The sequence below is a fragment of the Lepidochelys kempii genome, chromosome 2 (genome assembly GCF_965140285.1).
Source record: "Lepidochelys kempii isolate rLepKem1 chromosome 2, rLepKem1.hap1, whole genome shotgun sequence".
Classification (NCBI taxonomy): Eukaryota; Metazoa; Chordata; order Testudines; family Cheloniidae; genus Lepidochelys; species Lepidochelys kempii.
The window spans coordinates 192,444,337-192,466,201 of record NC_136381.1 but is presented as its reverse complement, the minus strand read 5'-3'; the positions used below and the strand labels follow the sequence as shown (position 1 = coordinate 192,466,201).

At 40.4% G+C, this 21,865-nt stretch overlaps 1 protein-coding gene across 11 annotated transcripts in view; it reads left to right on the top strand.

Annotated features, from left to right (window-relative positions):
• The window catches only part of ATP2C1 (ATPase secretory pathway Ca2+ transporting 1), an 81,738-nt gene that overhangs the window by 41,967 nt on the left and 17,906 nt on the right, over positions 1–21,865 (top strand). For all 11 annotated transcript variants that reach the window (XM_073333254.2, XM_073333255.2, XM_073333252.2 and 8 more), the window contains 9 exons: positions 2,044–2,119; positions 2,699–2,765; positions 4,070–4,194; positions 5,621–5,718; positions 11,573–11,668; positions 11,762–11,851; positions 14,226–14,330; positions 17,085–17,241; positions 20,679–20,849. In XM_073333254.2, coding sequence (XP_073189355.1) covers positions 2,044–2,119; positions 2,699–2,765; positions 4,070–4,194; positions 5,621–5,718; positions 11,573–11,668; positions 11,762–11,851; positions 14,226–14,330; positions 17,085–17,241; positions 20,679–20,849 — 985 coding nt within the window. The remainder of the gene's footprint in view (positions 1–2,043; positions 2,120–2,698; positions 2,766–4,069; positions 4,195–5,620; positions 5,719–11,572; positions 11,669–11,761; positions 11,852–14,225; positions 14,331–17,084; positions 17,242–20,678; positions 20,850–21,865) is intronic.

The following is a 21,865-nucleotide window of genomic DNA, read 5'->3' as shown; positions in this document are numbered from 1 at the left end:
CACAGGCTCTAAACACACCCTATCACAAAATTAAATATACATTTCAGTGTAGTGTTACAATTAATTAGTATGTTTCCATATTAATTGGAATGCAAAACAATCAACTACAAATGTTAACCCCGTGCCTCCAACCAAAATAAATGTAATTATTAAAGTCTAAGCTCTGTAGGTGAAGGAGGAAAAAGCTTGGCTCAATGCACTTATATAACATTTTAATGAGTAGTTGGTGTGTGCTGGAAAAGTCTTTTGTGAAACAGAAGAAATTGATATCAAACAAGTCATAAATCATAAACTGCATCTTTATTTCTCCTTGATATGGAGATAGTTAGTTAGTTAAATTCCATAGTGAATAAATGTTAGATTTTACCTTGGTCACTTTCTGCACTTTGTTTACCTAAATTCTCTCTGCAGTTTTAATTGGCTATGGTATTCGTCACTTCCTTTCTAAACTGTTGTACAATATTGTTGCTGTCCACTATTTTAAGCAATTTAAAACTATTGGGTTTCACTTATGTAATTGAAGTGACCCTAGTGCTTTTTCATCTCTAGTTTGTATGGAAATTATACAAAGTTCACTTCATAAGGTGTTCCATGCTGTATTGTCTGTGTCCTTTATGGTAATTTAGTTAAGGCATCAGTTGTAATGGTTCTTAGTTAATGAAACTGTGAAGTCTGTTAATAAATTCTCTCAAAATAGTTCACTTTCTATGACTACTGAGTGTAAATGGTACCCAGGAATGAGATACAAGGGTTCTGAAGTTTGTAATGCATTTATGGGCCCACTTTTTTTTAATCCTCAGAAGTATTTGTCCATTTTTTCATCCTTCTTGCAGTCTTTTTATTGCTTTATGTTCAGCCAGATATGGGAGAATTGGGAGAGTCTGCAGTAGGGAGCCTTATTTGGTGCTGCACCAAAATAATGTGATAGTTAAGGCAGTTCCCTCTTTGCTCTTAGCGGAGACCTGAGGTTTCTCTCTTCTCTTCCTGGTAACAGAACACTTCCTAGATGTCAGCTGACACTGCAAAGTTCTCAGTTATATTGTGGATATTAGGAAGTCAGAACACTTATCCTTCTACTTCCTGGGCACCTAAGCTAGACATGATTGCATCCCTGAGCTCCCAGATCTAATATTCTGTTTTAAGCCTCTTTGGGGAAAATACTTCCCATTGTGTTGGAGTTAGGAATGAGCCAAAGTACTATTCAGTAATCTGAAGTACAAAGTCAACTTGGCTATTCTCTGTGCAGTTGTATCCATAGGATTCTGACCCTTTGCTTTTACTCTAGTTTTTGGAAAGCTTTTCTTAACTACTTAATAGAGCATTCAGTATCTGCTATATGTATTTTTCATACCATAGTTTAACTTTTGTGTTACTGTGTAGATGACCATTGGAACATCTAATGTAAGTGTCTGCTTTCCTGTCTCTTATTTTATGGTTTCTAACTTGCTTTCTACAGAAGCTGGTTTTGTATGCAGTTGTCTGTTTTTTGGCATTAGGTGTTATGTATCTTTCTATGGAATGATGAGTTCTGAATCTCCTCCAGATGACCCAGCAAATCTGCTGGGATATATAGTGGCCTTTCATGACTCTGATACTTGTTTAGACCTTGAAAAAGTCACATTTGTTCCTCTGTTACCTGGAGCCATGGGGTTGTCTGTCTGTTTTCAAGAACTACAGGGCTTCAAATCCACTTTGCCAACTTGTAAATACTCAAGATAAATAACTTGGTACATTCAAAGCGCTAGGAAGCTGCTAACAAATTTTATGTTCTTCACTCTAATGAATTATTCTTTGATGCTTGACTTCCACTTCTCGTAAGAGTGGAACAGAGCACTAGATAATGCATAGTGCACGGATATTTCTATAACCTAAATGTGGCTGATAATTGTACATTTTGGTGGTGTCAGCTTTGACAGAGTATCCATTACACTTTTACATTTTAGAAACTTAGTATCATACTTTGTATTGTAGTGTTGCTTACATTTTTGTTTAAACATTAATGATTCAATTGTCACCTTGAATGAACTCTTACATTTCATCAAGGCTCCAAAGACACCTCTGCAGAAGAGCATGGACCTTTTAGGAAAACAGCTTTCCTTATATTCCTTTGGTATAATAGGTAAGAACATATCTGTATCTGCATTTCAGCTTTTTAGGAGCATTCATAATGTAGCTGTAAATGAAAAAATGTTGGTCTTGTAAAATTTTGGGATTTAAAAATACTTTACTTTTCTGCTTGCTTTTAATTTTATTGGTCTGTGCTTATTGGTATGGAACAGCAATTGATTGAAAACTGCTAAACCAATGTTGCTTTCATACTTGTAGATCTTTATTTGTTGCATATGTCCTGCTGACTGCTACAGATCTCTTCTCCCACTGTCTTATTTTTCTGATACTTTCCTACTCTAAATCTTCCTTTCCTTTTAGATGGCCATTTGTGCCTCCTATTTTAGTTCTGAGTCTCAGTGCCAATGCTGCTCAGTGGTTTAGCTGACAGAAATTTTATTTCACTTTTGATGCTGAAGGGTATCGCCATGCTAACAGAGCCGCATTACACTGACTAAGGAAACTAAGCTTGGGTTCTAGAGCTGCAGTATATAGCACAAATGACAAGTTTACATGTGCTTAATGTTTGATCATCCCGAAGCCCTTACATTGTTTTATATTTAAATACACCCCTGCTTTGTTCTGTTTGTAGGTATTATTATGCTGGTTGGCTGGTTGCAAGGAAAGCATATCCTTGATATGTTTACTATTGGTGTGAGGTGAGAATTTCATATCAAAGTGAAAAATATATTCTTCTTTGAACACTAAAGCAAACACTTGAAAATCAGTTGCATATGTATTTTGGTATGTCTGTGTATAATACATGCTGTGCTTTTAAGCCACTTGCATTTCAAATAAATGTAACAGATATTCTGCTATGACACGAGAATGGTCAGTCACTTCCATTTTTATGCTAAAATGGTATGTATACTGTGCTTGACTTATTTAAATCCATAAATCTATGGCCTAATCTCTAGATGTAGTTGCAAATTAAAACACAACTAACATCTGTATACATACTGTAATAACCAGAAGTTTAGATTCTGTTTAATATAACCACTAGAACTCACATTTAAACCCAAAAGAATAAAATTCACTAATTTGATGGACTCTGGTGAATGCTTGAGTAAATAAATATCTTGCTTTGTGTCCTAAGACTGTCTCCCTCCCTCAGGGTGGTAGAGGGAGTAAGTTCCCCAGAAAGAGTCCTTCTGTGAAGAATGAAAAGGAGTACTTGTGGCACCTTAGACTAACCAATTTATTTGAGCATAAGCTTTCGTGAGCTGTAGCTTAAGCTTATGCTCAAATAAATTGGTTAGTCTCTAAGGTGCCACAAGTACTCCTTTTCTTTTTGCGAATACAGACTAACACAGCTGTTACTCTGAAATCTGTGAAGAATGACCATTATGTTGGGTGTCCCAATGATCTAGTCTAGGAAATCTGCCTCGCATACTAACTTTGGTAGTGCATAGGAAAAAAGGTGATCTCTTTGGGAAAAGACCCAGACCATATAGAGCTTTATATGTCAAACCAGCACTTTGAAGTGCATCTGTGAGAAACTAGGAAGTGCTAAGTAATCTCCATACCAGATGAATTTTTCAAACATCCATGTAAGATCATCTTAAATATAGTGTATTGTTGTACCCCAAACTGGAGGTGACAGTGATGGATCATTGATGCAGCCTGCATTAGAGAGGAAGTTTGACATTTTCCTAGAGGGATATATATGGAAAACGGACCCATGAAAGCTTATGCTCAAATTGGTTAGTCTCTAAGGTGCCACAAGTACTCCTGTTCCATATATGGAAAAGTTAATGATGTGCTGAATTACCTTTCTTACCTGCTAATTTGATATTTATGCACAATTCAGATTTTATTAGTTAGGGTTTGAGGGTCTTAGATGGGGCGGACACTTCAAAATTGATCTTCCATCCTTAAAACATTGTCTCTAACTTGATTGATTATGCTTTAGTTAGTACATTGACTTCTAAGCCAGTGTGTTTTGTTTACATTTTTATTGCAGTTTGGCTGTAGCTGCAATCCCTGAAGGACTGCCTATTGTGGTAACAGTGACATTGGCCCTTGGTGTGATGAGAATGGTCAAGAAAAGGGCTATTGTAAAAAAGCTACCTATTGTTGAAACTTTAGGTATGACTAAACCAAATAATAAAGAATATTGTGATATTAATGTTAGCGTTAACAGAAAAAACAAAGTTTAAAAAGTCTGTTCAACTATTGTTAGCAACAGTTTTACCAAGAACATGGTAATACTTAAATACAGTAAATTGAAGCATTTTTTTTACAAAAATTATTATACTGTTGAATTTACTGCAGGACCTGTGATGCATTTTCTCCAGGTTCTTGAGCCTAGCATCAGGGCATACAGAATTAATTGGCCTATGTCATTATCAGGCTGTAGTTTCACAGGTGAAACAGTATGGAGGAAAACTGTTCACCAATTAAAACACTATTCTCTTTCCTGTGCTTGGTTATATAAAATACTGATGCTTTTAAAATTGGTAGGTTGCCATATATTTAGGAATAGTACCATTGAGATATTTGTGAACACTTCTAAGTTTATCAGTACTAGAAGATTGCATGTTGCATCATCAGGAAGTCTACGTATCACTTTTCAAGTATGTATGATCTTAATGTCATACATAAAGCTATATTTTAGATATTAAACAAGGACTTGCATCTATATCCTATCTGGTGCCTCAGTGCATTGATACTAATGGACATGCAGAGTGCTTCAATGCTGCAAGGTTCTCTTAACCCTTTTAGAGTTCCTGAAATGTCAAAGGCATTGAGAAGCACTATCTCAAGATGCGTTATTTTTCTTGCATTGTATGGCTAATAAATCACACGTTCAAAAATCTCTGCCATCCAATTAAACATTCAGATTTAGAATAGTTTAAATGAAAAAAGACATTAAATCAACTTTGACTTGAAATTTTAAATGCTCAACTTAGGAAATTCATGTAGAGGCAATATCTTTGCTAGAGTAATAATAAATATTTGTTGAATGTAAGGAAGAACTAGTGGTTGCTATGGAAATAAGAGCATTAAACTTTTTACTGTTCACAACGTTTTCTGACACTTCCTTAATATAGTTGTTTGTCTTCCTATTTACTGAACTACAAACGTTTTGGAAAACTATAGTTCTTAGCTGCATTCATAACTCTTTGCATAGTTTTGTTGAACTATCTATTGACAATTTGTGGTGAATCCTTTGAATCAGTTTACAAGTGACTAGAAATTTTTTGCCTCTGTGGTTAAAAAACAAAACCCGTATTGAATTTTTTATAAAATCCAAAAAATGGAATTGTAACCAGGTAATTAGTGTTACTTTTTGGCATATGAGAGTTCTGAAGGAGATAGTGAGAAATTAAAGCATAAGTGAAAATTGTAACTGGCTAGATATTTTAACACCTCCCTCTAATGAAGTTCTGTAACATGAACATCTTATTTCCAGTTCCAAAGCACTTTGAAATAAATTTCAGTGAGTAGTTTGTTTGCTCATAAACTACTCAAGTTTCAAAGAAGACTTCCTGTTTAATTGTTTTTTTTTCAGGTTGCTGTAATGTGATTTGTTCAGATAAAACTGGAACTCTGACCAAGAATGAAATGACTGTTACACATATTTTTACTTCAGATGGACTGCATGCTGAGGTATGTGGTAGGAATATATTTTTAAACTTTTTCTCTAGTGACTTTCAGTGCAGGTGAAAGGTGCCAGACTGAAATATGTTAATTACAGCAATCAGTCCTGGGGGAGGGGGAAACCCAGACATCAGCCCCTGCCTCTGTCCTTGGGCTCACTCTCACTCTCACCCTGCCTCTGTGTTCAACAGCACAAGCATTCCACATTAATGGTTTGCTTTGTGTCGTGGAGCAGATCAGCACAGCATGCAAAGGCTGGCAGAAAGGGTGCTTTGAAAGGTCAGGGGCTTGTGTCTCCAGGGCAGCTGGGTTCAAAACAATGAGCAGAGCGGTCATTTGAGGCATTATGGGACAGCTCTGGAGGCCAGTTACAGCGCAGAAAGCAATCAAGTGTCAACTGGCAATAGAGTGCAGGAGCCTCTGCACAAATAGCCTTACAACTCTCGTTGAGGTGTGTGTTTTTTTTTAAGTGCTGCAACAGAGGAGTTTCCGCACACAAAGTGGCGTGGCAGTGTGTACATGTCTGCAGTTTGAGCACAAAAAGCTGCTTTACTGCACAGAAACTTGCCAGTGTAGAAAGCCCTAAGTGATGCTGTGTGGTAAGGCACTGAACAAATGATAAAGGTGAAATCTTGGACTTACTGAAGGCAATTGGAGTTTTTCCATTGACTTCACTGGGGCCAGGATTTTGTCCTGTAAGTTTAGTTACTACCAAAAGGCCATATTCTCCAGCTGAACTCTACAAAGAGCCTGTTAACAAAGTGGAAATTCCATTTGACTGTGAATCATTGGAGACTAACGTTTCCCTTCAGCCAACTGATTACAATTAAAAATGAAATTCTGCCCTCTCTACTAAAGATATAGGGTATGCTCTAGCCAAGTAATCAGAGTTCTGATTGTTACTAAGCCTGAATACTGGAAGAAGTGTGCTGTGCCTAATACCTACTGAGTCACTTGTGGTGATCTGATAATGAAACATAAGCAAGCTAAGTGGTGTCCCTCCTTGCATGTTTCTGAACCATGTACCTTTGAGTGATTAAGAATGATTAAGAAATGTTTTTACAAAACATTTCTTAATCACTCACATAATCACTTCTGAGGGTTTTTTGCTGTTGATGTGGATATTTTTGTAAAACGACAGTTTAAACAAAGCTATCATAACATCTGATAAACTGAAATGGACTTGTTGCATGGAGTCAGGATATAGGAATGACGTTCTGATGCATAACTATAGATCAGAGCAACTCTTAAAATAAGTCTTAAATATTTCAGGTTTGGGCTTCTTTGAAGAGCCAAAATTTGTCGTCTTTCTATGGTACTTTCCACAGACTTTTAGTCAAAACCCTGGTTTTCTGTCAAAACAGCTTTGGGAAACATTTTTGACCAGCCCTACCATATACATTTTCCAGTCCTGCAGTTCTCTACATGAATAGTTATTTGTCAATAACTGTAGGGTTTTTGCAGTCAGGTACTCGGATCAACTTACTCTGGTTGGCTCCTGCATTCAGAATTTCCAGCTGTTTACTATCTGTAACAATGGCTGCCAAAGTGTCACTCCCCTTCAGCTGAAGCAGAAAACTCAGCTACTCTTTTCTTTTATGCCAGTTTTATACAGAATAGGAAGAACTGAAAACTTAAACCAGTCTCAATTTCTTTGACTACTTTCAGGTCTGATTTTGCTCCCATTGCCATCAATGGGCATCTTTCCTTTGACTTCAGTAGAAGGAGGATGGCTTATCTGTTACCTACATCCTTTCTTCTCTCCTTCTTTCGACAACCAGTCTTGTGTTTACATTGGGAGAAACATATAGTGCCTCTTTTCTGATTGAGTTTTGAAACACAGCATAAGCAAAAGTATATTGCTGTTATTCTGGGGAGAAGAACCTTACTGAATTGAAGGGAAAAGAAGAAAATAAAGACAAAGATGAGGGAATGAAAGTGGCAAAAATTAATTTTCAAAACAATGTACTGGTCAGCAGTTTGACAACTTGCTTAGTTTCTTGTCTTTTTAACTTTTACTTTTTTAATTTAAAATATCAGTGTGGAAACTTGGAGGGCTCTATATTTCCCTCTAATTACTATACCCAGAGTTACTAAACCAACCTTCCACACAAACTTCCTTGTGGCTGGACTTTACTAAAACTAGACAAGCCATTTACAACACACATTTTGCTTCTCTACAAAAGAAAAAGGACACTAAACTATCTAAACTACTGCATGCCACAAGAGGCCACAGCAGTGGTTCCCTTAACCCACCCAGCAATATTGTTAATCTATCCAACTATACTCTTAACCCAGCAGAAGAATCTGTCCTATCTCGGGGCTTCTCCTTCTGCCCCTCCACCCCCATGAACATGATACAATTCTGTGGTGACCTAGAATCCTATTTTTGATGTCTCCGACTCAAGGAATATTTCCAACGCACCTCTGAACAACATACTAATCCACAGAGACCTTCCTACCAACACTACAAAAAGAAGGATTCTAGGTGGACTCCTCCTGAAGGTCGAAACAACAGACTGGACTTCTACATAGAGTGCTTCCGCCGATGTGCATGGGCTGAAATTGTGGAAAAGCAGCATCACTTGCCCCATAACCTCAGCTGTGCAGAGCACAATGTCATCCACAGCCTCAGAAACAACTCTGACATCATAATCAAAAAGGCTGACAAAGGAGGTGCTGTTGTCGTCATGAATAGGTCGGAATATGAACAAGAGGCTGCTAGGCAGCTCTCCAACACCACTTTCTACGAGGCATTACCCTCTAATCCCACTGAGGGTTTCCAAAAGAAACTACAGCATTTGCTCAAGAAACTCCCTGAAAAAGCACAAGAACAAATCCGCAGAGACACACCCCCGGAACCCTGACCTGAGGTATTCTGTCTGCTACCCAAGATCCATAAAACTGGAAATCCTGGGCGCCCCATCATCTCCGGCATTGGCATCCTGACAGCAGGATTGTCTGGCTATGTAGACTCCCTCCTCAGGCCCTATGCTACCAGCACTCCCAGCTATCTTCGAGACACCACTGACTTCCTGAGGAAACTACAGTCCATCAGTGATCTTCCTGAAAACACCATCCTGGCTACTATGGATGTAGAAGCCCTCTACACAAACATTCCACACGAAGATGGACTGCGAGCCGTTAGGAATACCATCCCCAATAATGTCAAGGCAAGCCTGGTGGCTGAACTTTGACTTTGTTCTCACCCATAACTATTTCACATTTGGGGACAATGTATACCTTCAAATCAGCGGCACTGCTATGGGTACCCACATGGCCCCACAGTATGCCAACATTTTTATGGCTGACTTAGAACAACGCTTCCTCAGCTCTCGTCCCCTAATGCCTCTACTCTACTTGTGCTATATTGATGACATCTTTATCATCTGGACCCATGGAAAAGGAGCCCTTGAGGAATTCCACCGTGATTTCAACAATTTCCATCCCACCATCAACCTAAGCCTGGACCAGTCCACACAAGAGATCCACTTCCTGGACACTATGGTGCTAATAAGCGATGGTCACATAAACACCACCCTATACCAGAAACCTACTGACCGCTATTCCTATCTACATGCCTCCAGCTTTCACCCAGACCACACCACACAATCCATTGTCTACAGCCAAGCTCTACGATACAACTGCATTTGCTCCAACCCCTCAGACAGAGACAAACGCCTACAAGATGTCTATCAAGCATTCTTACAACTACAATACCCACCCACTGAAGTGAAAAAACGGATTGACAGAGCCAGAAGAGTTCCCAGAAGTCACCTACTACAGGACAGGCCCAACAAAGAAAATAACAGAACGCCACTAGCCGTCACCTTCAGTCCCAACTAAAACCTCTCCAATGCATTGTCAAGGATCTACAACCTATCCTGAAGGATGACCCATCGCTCTCACAAATCTTGGGAGACAGGCCAGTCCTTGCTTACAGACAGCCCCCCAACCTGAATCAAATACTCACTAGCAACCACACGCCACACAACAGAACCACTAACCCAAGAACCTATCCTTGCAACAAAGCCCGTTGCCAACTGTGTCCACATATCTATTCAGGCGACACCATCACAGGGCCTAATAACATCAGCCACACTATCAGAGGCTCGTTCACCTGCACATCCACCAATGTGATATATGCCATCATGTGCCAGCAATGCCCCTCTGCCATGTACATGGGTCAAACTGGACAGTCTCTACGTAAAAGAATAAATGGACACCAATCAGATGTCAAGAATTTTAAGATTCATAAACCAGTCGGAGAACACTTCAGTCTCTCTGGTCACACTATTTCTGACCTAAAAGTGGCTATTCAACAAAAAAACTTCAAAAACAGACTCCAATGAGAGACTGCTGAATTGGAATCAATTTACAAATTGGATACAGTTAACTTAGGCTTGAATAGAGACTGGGAGTGGTTGAGTCATTACACAAAGCAAAACTATTCCCCTTCTTTATTCCCCCCGCCCCCCCCCCACTGTTCCTCAGACGTTCTTGCTGGAAATGGCCCACCTTGATTATCACTACAAAAGGTTTTCTCCCCCTGCCCCCACAGTCTCCTCACTCTCCTTACAGTGTGCATAATAAACACGCATTTTTTCATGTTCTGTGTGTATATAAATCTCCTCACTGTATTTTCCACTGAATGCATCCGATGAAGTGAGCTGTAGCTCACGAAAGCTTCTGCTCAAATAAATTGGTTTGTCTCTAAGGTGCCACAGGTACTCCTTTTCTTTATACCCAGAGTTAAGGTTCAGTAACTTCAGTGTGAGCAGTCATGTCCTAAAGGAGGGAAATGAGTAAAAGGCTTCTGAATGTTAGTTTTAAATTCTTCCTGTATGTTTCTAAATAGGGTTTAAACTAAAACTGCCACAATCGTTCAGATCAATGGTTCATCTAATTAGATAGCCTGTTTCTGATAGTGACCAGTACCAGATGCTTCCATGGAAGGAACTTTAATCCTAAACCTGGACACATAAACCAAATACCCACACTACTAACCTAAGGGATTATTGTAGGGCCCCTGATTGGGGCCTCTAGGTGCTACTGCAATACAGTTGACTTATTAATTTATATTTATTAAGTTTCAGTCTAATCTCTCCCAGGCCTCATCTGCTTTGCTGTTCTTCAGGCAACCCACTTCCTGTAGCTATACTTCTGGCTCTCATTGCTTGACCCCCTGCAGTGGGTATGCATTGTAATCCACTTAGCCTTGCTCTCATTCACCATCCCCCAAGGGCAGTTATCTTTACACTAGAGATCTTACAGTGGTGCAGCTGTACTGCTGTAAGGTCTTCTGTGTAGCCGCTCTATTCTGACAGAAGAGAGCTCTCCCATTGGCATAATTTAAAACACCCCAATGAGCAATGGTAACTATATCTGCAGGAGAGAATCTCCTTCTAACATAGCACTGTCCACACCGGTGCTTCTGTCAGTGTAACTTATGTCACAAAAGTGCTAATGTAGACCTAGTCTGAGACAGCGGCTAGTAGGTCCTGAGGGGCAGGGAAACCAATATCCTAAGCTTTTGCTTACCACTGATAAGCAGTAAGAATACAGCAGTTGAAGAATACTGAATTAATTCTGAATTTAAATTACAGATTTGGAAGTTGTGGTCTGATAGTCTATAGAAATATTAAACTGTTCAGAGATTGAGTTAAATACTCTTTTTAACCTAAACCCTCTGCAGTAGAAGCTGATTAGGAAATGTTGTGTGCGCGCACTTTTCACTTGATATAATTGTTCCATTTTTAAATTACTCATATTCCATTATCTGTATGGGGGATTATGGATTTATTAAACAAATTAGTAATCTTGCCTTTCAGGCTTCCATTTTATGCTGTTTTGTGTCTTACAGGTTACTGGAGTAGGCTATAACAGGTTTGGAGAAGTCGTGCTGGATGGTGATGTTATTCATGGGTATAACAACCCCTCTGTTAGCAGAATTGTTGAGGTAAGATCTCAACACAGTAAGCAGTCTATTTTCATTGAATTAGTACAGGAACTGTATATTGCCTTGACCTCTGTTTTGTTTGTGTCTTTTTAGGCAGGTTGTGTGTGCAATGATGCCATAATTAGAAACAGCACTCTAATGGGAAGACCAACAGAAGGGGCCTTAATTGCACTTGCTATGAAGGTGTGCACCGAATTCATGGTGGTTCTTCTCTACATGTCAGAAACATTAAGTTTGTAGGAATGAGTGTTTAACTATAGCACTAATAGTTAGTATGTTTACACTGAAAAAACCTCATCTCCATACGAGAAGCTGGATATGAGTCAGCAGTGTGCCCTTGTTGCCAAGAAGGCCAATGGCATTTTGGGATGTATAAGTAGGGGCATAGCGAGCAGATCGAGGGACGTGATCGTTCCCCTCTATTCGACATTGGTGAGGCCTCATCTGGAGTACTGTGTCCAGTTTTGGGCCCCACACTTCAAGAAGGATGTGGATAAATTGGAGAGAGTCCAGCGAAGGGCAACAAAAATGATTAGGGGACTGGAACACATGAGTTATGAGGAGAGGCTGAGGGAGCTGGGATTGTTTAGCCTGCAGAAGAGAAGAATGAGGGGGGATTTGATAGCTGCTTTCAACTACCTGAAAGGGGGTTCCAAAGAGGATGGCTCTAGACTGTTCTCAATGGTAGCAGATGACAGAACGAGGAGTAATGGTCTCAAGTTGCAGTGGGGGAGGTTTAGATTGGATATTAGGAAAAACTTTTTCACTAAGAGGGTGGTGAAACACTGGAATGCGTTACCTAGGGAGGTGGTAGAATCTCCTTCCTTAGAGGTTTTTAAGGTCAGGCTTGACAAAGCCCTGGCTGGGATTATTTAACTGGGAATTGGTCCTGCTTTGAGCAGGGGGTTGGACTAGATGACCTTCTGGGGTCCCTTCCAACCCTGATATTCTATGATTCTATGATATAAAGAATTTTTTATTATGAAAAATTTCTGGGAATCCTAACAATTTAGATAATGAATAGGAGATTAACATGAATTTACTTCAGTTGTTTGGATCTGATTTTTAAGTTTATGGTTCAAAAATGAAATTTAACTTATATCGAGAATAAAGTAATTGATAACTTGTCAACTTTTTGACCGTTTACAGTTTAAAGTTGTCATTTAATTTGGTGCTAGTCCATTTATCAAGTAATCAGCATCTGTTTTGAAGCTGGAGTGGATTAGATAAAACAGTAACACATAAGCAGTTGCTCATTTACTGGCACTTTAATGCTGCAACTCTGAAAGGTGCTATTTAAGTGTTTGGATACAGGGAATTTCAGTTGAGTAATTTTTGGTTAAACAAGATTTCCTCTATGTGCTGTGCCAATGAAGTACTAAGACTAGTGGGGCGGGTGAGAGTGAACCCCGGTACCTAATCTTTCTATGACTGTTCGGTCTTGCTTTATAATTTTGGGCAAGTCACTTAATGCAGTGGTTCTCAAACTTATTTGATTGGGCCCCTCTTCTTTGTGTCTGTAGTCATTCATGCCACCCCGGGCCCCAAGTACACATGCCACCTCCCAGCTCCGAAGGCAGGGTAGAAAGCAGCGGCTGTTGGCCAGGTGCCCAGCTCTGAAGGTGGTGCTGCAGCAGCGCAGAAGTAAGGGTGGGAATGTGAAAAGTGATATTTGTCAATATCACTCATCACAGCAGATTTAGTGCTACCTTGAAACCTTCTGTACTGCTGCTGCCAGCTGGAGCCCCACGGCTCCAGGTATGCGGGAAGGAAAACCTGAGCCCAGAGCTACCTCCTGTTGAGGCATGTGGGGGGGAGGAGAGCCCGAGTCTGGGTGGTGGGGCTCCAGCGGTCTCCTTTATTCCCGCTTCCCAGGTGTGCACAAGCCCCAGCCACCTGGAGCTGACAGCCAGAGCTTTTTTTTTTAAAAACACCTCCCTCCCCCCCCCCCCCAATAGTTCTTGTCTCCCATGACACAGTCCCATGCCTCCCTTGGGAGCCCACCCCATAGTTTGAGAACTGCTGACTTAGCATGTCTGCCTCTGTTTCCCAGAAATGCAATAGAGGTAACACATGCCTATCTCAGGGGTATGCAGGCTTGAGTCATTGTAAAGTGCTTTTTAAAACCTGGAGAAGGAGCTATAGAATACTAAAGTATCTGTGCTCTAGAAGTTGGATATGTTTTAATGAGCAGTGTGCCACAGCAAGATCTGTGTTTGCACCTAGGTCTGACTATGAGACACTGAGGTCTTTGGATGAAAAGCAGAATACTGTATAAGAACAAAGTAGATGTGATTTGAAAATGTAAAAAGTATGCTGTTGGTGACTGACATTGAAATATAAAAAGCTGTGGGTTTGCTCATTGGTGTTTATCGAAGCTTATATCTAAGCTGGACTAGTGTGACTTGCTTTTAGTTTTAATAGGGAAATAAAAACTGAATGGGTTTATAAATAACTAAGAATGCAAATGAGCCATTTGAACTCGTGACTTGAAAGGCTAGTAGCCTGGCTAAATAAATAAAAAATGGTTTTGATATTACTGTTACATTTTACACAGATGGGTCTAGATGGACTCCAGCAGGACTACATTAGAAAAGCAGAGTATCCCTTCAGCTCAGAGCAAAAATGGATGGCTGTTAAATGTGTGCACAGGACACAACAGGTAGGCTTTTCCATGGCTATTTCCTCACCCAGTGATGTTAAGTAACTTCCTGAGCACAGGAAATGGTGTACGAGCTCTCTGTTTAACTTCAGAAGTTGTGTACAGGAAGGGAGTAGCAAGCCAGCAGCACAATACTACACCTGTGAGTGTGAAGGAGAAAGTTTGGTAGTGAAACTAGTTTAATTTTCTGTCTCTGAAGTGGTTGTTGAAAACTACAGGGAGTTTGTGGAAGTATACAGTGAAATTAAACATTTAAAATCCTAAATTTGAGCTCCTTCATAGAAATCTCATGAGATTCTGTTTGTTCTGATGTTTTTCTTGGCAATGTAGTTACACGACAAGAAGGAATATATCAGTTTAACAGAAAAAGGAATTTTATTATGTGAAATAACCATTTCATTTGGAATAATGGGGAAAAATAGATGTTATGGAGAAAGTTATCTGTATGTTTACCTCCTTCTTCTCCCCCAAACCCCCCCAAAAAAGGTGTGAGGTGGAATATTTTGGTGTAAGTGAAAGTAAGAATCGCTGTTAAGTCTGACCAGTATGAAGTAGCCATAGGCTCCTAAACAGTATGTGTCATGGAAGGCAATGGATCCTGGATTTATGGAATATCTCCCTAGTGTTTACGGCAAAAAAGTTAGCTTGCTGTTAAAGCTTCAAAATAGCACCAGAAACTCTCTAGTTGTGGAGATGAAAGGTTATAATTCGTGGCCTGCCCACTTTCCATGCTGCACTGCTTCAAATTTTCAGGGCATTAAGTCATCAGCTTTAGGATAGAGTCTGCAGAAGAATTAAGGAGAGCATAGCAGCCTAGATTGGATTTGATTTTTAAAAATTACCTTGGGAGCCAGGAGGATGACAGGATTCCCTATCATATACTACAGGTAATCTCTTCCCCTACCCTCAGTGTTCTGGTGTTCTTGTTAAGTTTGAACCTTTTCACTACTCCCCCTGCTGATCTCTGAAACAAAGGTCCGTTGGGGAAAATTACAATACAAACAACTTGACTACCTACAATAACTTAAAATATCCTGGCTTCACCAAGCCCTGAAACAATTAAACTCTATTTATTTGTATAATGTATAGAGGATTTTAACATAGATATTTCTTTGACTGGATAGCTGGCCTTCTAATTTAAGGCCTTGGATGTGGGCTCAGGAGATCTGAGGCTACCTCTGCACTGCAAATGGGGTTTGTATAATTTGCAGTTTGTATGGATATACCTGTGCTAGCTTTAATCTAGGGAAGATGCAGTGGCATAAGCTGTGTGAGCCTGCCTGACTCCCTGGGTAGGCCATACTGAAGCCCATGCCACCATGTTCTCCTTGCTATGTTTAGCAAACTAACTAGATTTAAAGCTAGCACAGGTACATGCACCCCTGCTGCAAATTATACTCAGTTGCAGTGTAAATATATTGTGTTCCGTTCCAGATTCTGCCACAGGCTTCTTTCTGTGCTGCAGTTTCCCATCTGTTTGCCATTAGTGCCATTCAAAATGTTTTTATGGAAACCAGGTCTCTCACCTGATTTTATTCTTTGAGATTACAGATTTGATAAAAGTAACTGCATAAGTCTAATATATTTAGACTTTGTATTACACAATTTGCTGATGAAAAAATTAGGACTACACGGTATTGAGAGTACACATTAAATGGATCAAGAACGGACATCTCAAAAAATAGTCCTTGATGGGAATCATTCGTGAATGGGGATGTTTCTGGTTGGAGTTAGAGTTTGGAGCTAGGCTTGATGCTATTGAACATTTTAATCAATGATCTGGAAGTAAATATAAAATCACCGCTGATAAAATTTGCAGATACAAAGTTATAAATCCACGAATGAGGAATGCAGACCATATTTACAGAATAAGGGATTGTATTCTGGAAAGCAGTGACTGTGAAAAAGACTTAAGGATCATAGTGGACATACAACTGAACATGAGATCCCAGTGTGGTACTGTGGTAAAAAGGACTAATGCAATCCTTGGATGTATAAATGGGAGTAGTGAGTAGAAGTAAGGAGATGATTACATCTGTATGTGTGGCATTGGTGAGACTCATTGTGTGTAGTTCTTGTCCACAATTTAAAGAGGATGTTGAAAAATTGGAGAGCCACAAAACATGATTTGGGAGCTGGAGAAAATACCATTCAGTGAGAGACTCACAGATTCTATGAATCTGTAAACTGAGGTTTCCTTTTCACCCTTTTTCTTGTCTATTTAGGACAGGTCTACTCTACAGACCTATATCAGAATAACTGTTCAGGGGTGTGTGAAATCCATATCCCATAGCAACATAATTATACTGACCTAACCCCCTGTGTAGATAGCGCTATGTCGACAGAGCTTCTCCTACCAACATAGCTACCATCTCTTGGCAAGGTTGATCAACTACACCGAGGGAGAAACTCTTCATTAAAGAGCTACCGATGCAGCTGCGCTGCTGTCAAGCTGCCCATGCAGACAAGCCCTACTGCGCTGTACATGGAGACAAGCCCTACTGCACATTAGACAGTTCATGTCCTGAAAAATTAATGTGTGTATCCACAATGCCTAATAAAATGCCCTAATTTCTGGAGGGCTTTCTGGCGGGCTTCGGTAATACTACTAATTTATATATTGTATTTAGAATTGCACTGTTCTGAAAATAGATTTTAGCTTTAAATGAATTGGTTAGCTCTTACATTTCAGAATGTATGATATAGGTTAGAGGACTGTAGTTATTCATGTGTGAATATTCTTTTTTCCCATAGGACAAACCAGAGATTTGCTTTATGAAGGGTGCTTATGAACAAGTGATTAGATACTGTACAACATATAACAGCAAGGGGCAGACCCTGCCTCTCACCCAACAACAGAGAGAACAGTATCAGCAAGAGAAGATATCTATGGGCTCTGCAGGACTTAGGGGTAAGGCCACTCTAGCGTACCATCTCTACAGGTTGTTAAACCCTTTAAATGTGTTACTTGACTCACTACTTCATAGTAAGAAAAAACCCCCACAATTTGAAAGCTTTAAAACTCTAAATTCAATCTTTTCTGGTTTTGTTGTGTTCACCAATTTCTTCAAATTAGGACTAGGTGTTAAACTTGCACTTTAGTTTAAGGGTTAAGTAATAACATGGCTGACAGTGGATGTTAACATATTGTACTTCAGGTTTCAGTTTCTTCTCATGTGTCTGACCACCCAAGAGATAAGACTCATTACCACTTAACTATCAGTCATCTCTTTCTTTCTGCAGGAATTGGTTTATGGGTTTTTTTTGGATAATCCCAGGTTATCCACTGTTTTCTTCTGTTTTGTTTCATCTCATTTGAGTTAGACACACCCTTGTTTGAGTCAGAGGTGCATGTACTGTCTGGGTGAGGCACGTATCTCTAAGTGCAATATGTATAAATCCTTCCTACCCAGAACTAGAGAAGCCTGAGAGCTCTGACTGAAAGTTCCTGATGGAAGAGGCTATGAGACCCTGCATAAACCTGGGAGACCTCCCCCCCACCTCCTGTACATCAGCCTCAGCTGACCAAGAGTAGCCCTCCGAGTACGAACCAGAGTGGAGCCCTTAACGTTGAACCCCAAGGAGTTGTTACATAGTGTCCCCCATGAGAGTAAGACACTTGCAGGAGCTGTCCTTACGTTCATGTAAGCGGTCTGTCCAAAAGAAATACGTTTCCTTCCCGAGCTGGTCCGGGTTGGGTGAGATGATGTGTACAGAACTGGCTCTGCTGAAGACCCCCAGGCTGAAGGGTAAGACATGGAAAAAAAGGGATGTTAGTTCCGACGGAGACTGCGGGGGAGAATGGGAAGAGACTCTCATCAGTCCAATCCATGAGTGCAGGTGTGGACTCATCATCTGAGCTGCCTCGCTTATCCATTAATCATCCATCTGTGTCATCAGAACTGGTCCATCAGGAGTTTTTACTAGAACTCTCGTACTGTGGGCTGTACAGAGAGACCTTAGTAATGCTGGAGGATATCTTCCTCCCCTACCTGCAGTCTCCACTCTGTTCAGGCCATGCCCTCCTGAAAGACATCCTTACCCCAGAGGAGGAACTGGTACTGTTGTTTCAAAGAGGCCCATCTCCATCCACTGAGCTGGAGTGCCTCAGTACCGATGGTACCACTGTTACAAATGGAGCCATCCTCTGAATTGGAGGAGTCAGGAGATAGCTGCACCAGTATCTCCATGAAGGCAAAGGAGTCCTGGCAGACAGGTGAGATCTTACTATTTCTCCAGCTATGACCCAATCAGGGACAACTGGTATTGATTCCTGTGGGGGCCACTGTGACCAATAGATCCTTACTTCTGGCCTTATTGGGGTCCTCAGGACACCTATGGTAGCCACCTGGACCCCTTTCAGGATTTGTACCATTCCTCCCCTTCTTGTCCATTGGTGTATGAGGAGGAAGAACCAGAACCAGTTCTGCTAGTACCCCTGCTTCCAACAGGAGCCTCCCCATCGTCCCTGGATGCTGCCATTACTCCTCCATTGCCTTCTTTGCTACATGACCACAGCAACATCAATAATAGTTGCAGAGGGTCATTGTTGATCTACAAATCCCAGTACAGGAGGTCCAGGACCCTCACCATCGACTTCTGGGCATTTTGGCTATCCCAATCAATGAGGCCATATCTAAACTGGCCAGAGCAGTTCAGAAAACACCATCTTGAGCCCCTACACCTTGCCTATGGCAAGAGATTGGCCACACTACCAAAAATCTACTTCAGCAGATAAAGGGTCAAAGAGACTGGATCTCCTGGGTGGGAAAGTTTTCTACTTTGCAGACCTCCAGTTTTTGTATTGCTAATTGCCAAGCCTTATTAGCAACATACGCTTTTAACACCAGGCTTGTGGACTTTAAAGACCAGCTACCCATGGAAGACCAAGCCCACTTCCAGTCCTCTCTGGATGAGGGAAGGTTGGTATCAAAGGTGGCTCCCCAGGCTGTGGGAGATGGTGCAGATACAGCATCCAGATCTTGAGCCAGAGGACTGGTCACATGAAGGCTTCAATCGTTGGACTTCCCTAGAGAGGTCCAAAATACTATCCAAGACCTCCCCTTTGAGTCCAACCTTCTTAATGAAAAGACAGACTAGACTCTACATTCTGTAAAGGATTCAAAGATCCACTCTGCAGTCCCTGGACATTTACACCTGTAATTGCCTATGGAGCTTTTTAAAAAAATTTGGCATCACATTAGCTATCCTCCAGTCATCTGGTACAGAAGCTGATTTAAATGGTAGGTTATATACCATAGTTCTGAAACTTCACATTTGAGTTCCTTCAGAATTCTTATGTGAATACCGTCTGGTCCTGTTGACTTATTACTGTTTAATTTATCAATTTCTTCCAAAACCTCCTCTAATAACACCTCAATCTGAGACAGTTCCTCAGATTTGTCACCTAAAAAGAACGGCTCAGATTTGAAGATTCTCAGGCGTGAAGATCAAGGCAAAGAATTTTCTCTACAATGGCATTATCTTTCTTGAGTGCTCCTTTAACATATCCTCGCAGAGAGCTTCTAAATGCAAGACATCTGCATAGCGGTGACTTGGCGTTCCATCCATAGTTTCATGGAACACTACGCTGTAACTCAAGCAGCAGTGGCAAATGCAGTCATAGGAACAACAGTACTACAGACATCTCTGCTGCCAGTTTCCTTGCACCTGCCTCTAGTCTGAATGCTGTTTGGTAGTCACCCACTGAGGAATATACATGGGGACCATCACTTGAGGAAGAAATGGAGGTTGGTTACTGTAATTGGAGGCTCCTAGAGGTGTGCGGTCCCTATCTGTATTCCACCCTCCCTCCCCTCTGCTTTAGATCCAGTAGGCTTGCAGTAAGAGGAGGAACTGCAGAGGTGTTGACCCGCACTGCCTCTTATAGCCTCGGTTGGAAGTACAAGGAGAGCTACTGAGTATGTGCTCCAAAACTCTTTGGAGAGGCAAGGCACCAAAAAGCAAACCAGAATATATCTAACAGCCGTTACAGTTCTCTGAATGGGGACCTGAGGGTGCGAGCACTATCTCACTTTCTACTGTAGACTGCTTACTGAATGAGGCCCCTGTCCTGCAAATGTGCACATAATAGTTGCATTGATTTCAATGGGTAAAGTTATTCATGTGAGGTGGTTTTTTTGCTGCTTTGGGCCAGCAGTCTGTGTGCAGCAATCATCCGGTCTTTTTTCAAATACAGATTTATTTGACTTTTATCCTTTTAGAAAATATATAGGGTGTGTGGTTGAAATCCTTATTTTGGAAGGGGCTGCTGTTAAATGTACTATGCTGGTTAGTTATTAAATTGTTTAGTTTTAAAAGTAACTTATTTTTCTTGTTTTTATAAAGTTCTCACCCTAGCCTCTGGCCCTGAGCTGGGACAGCTTACCTTTTTGGGGCTGGTGGGAATAATTGATCCTCCAAGGACTGGTGTAAAAGAAGCTGTCACTACACTTATTGCTTCAGGAGTAGCAATAAAAATGGTTACTGGAGATTCACAGGAGACTGCGATTGCTATTGGTATGAATATACCTCTCTCTCATTTTGACTTGTCGGAAGCCATTAACTACCTTATTAAATGTTACTCTAAAATGGTTTATGTGGTGCAAATAAAAAAATAGAAGTAAGGTTTTGTGAAATTTACAAATGAATAGACTACATACAGTTTGTATTTTAGTAGACCTAAGATTGTCAAATGTGATATAACAGGAAAGCGAGTAGTTTAAACTGAGTATCCCTTTAAAGTATAGTTGTCTGAAAATTTGTTTTTATACCTAAGGTTTGCTGTAATTGAGACAATTTTGGTTTAGTTTAGTGTGTTTTTTTCCCCATCTAGCACTAGTGTATGCTCAGTCAATTTAACAGTTCATTTTTGTACAGTTTTCCCTGTCTGTGGGGGGCCTTTCACATAGCAGCAAGCACTTTCGGAAACTGGGCCAGGTTACTCAGAGCAGGTATGGTACCAGAACTCTTTTGCATATGTGACTGGATTTCAAGTTGAAAGTGTTTTTTTAACTTTGAACAAGTTATCTACATGACTTCTGTACTTTATTGGTTTACAGAGGGGGATTCTTTGTGTGGGCTGATCACAAAGCTTTGTAAAAGGAGTTAAATTAGAGTGAAATTTCACTTTTGCCTGAGTGATTTTTTTATCATCTTTTCCATACACTTAAAAGTTCACATTTTATGATCCCATCCTTTCTCTACTTGTTTGCATCCATTTGCTAATTTCCTATTCCTTTTTTTGGATTGTAAGCTCTTTGGGGCAGGGACTGTTTTCGCTATGTTCGTACAGCACCTAACACAATGGGGCACTGACCTGCTTGAAGCCTCTAGATGTTGATGCAAATACGAATATGTAATCAGAATAGACTTCATGACACGTTTTGTTATTTCTCAAGAGTTCAGGTAACCACTCCAGTCTAATGATTCCATAAAAGTTATGAAGCTACTGGAGTAAACATACATGTAGTAAACATGAATAGATGCACAAAATCTTGTATACCGTATACTAGAAAAACTGGTAGTCTGTTAAA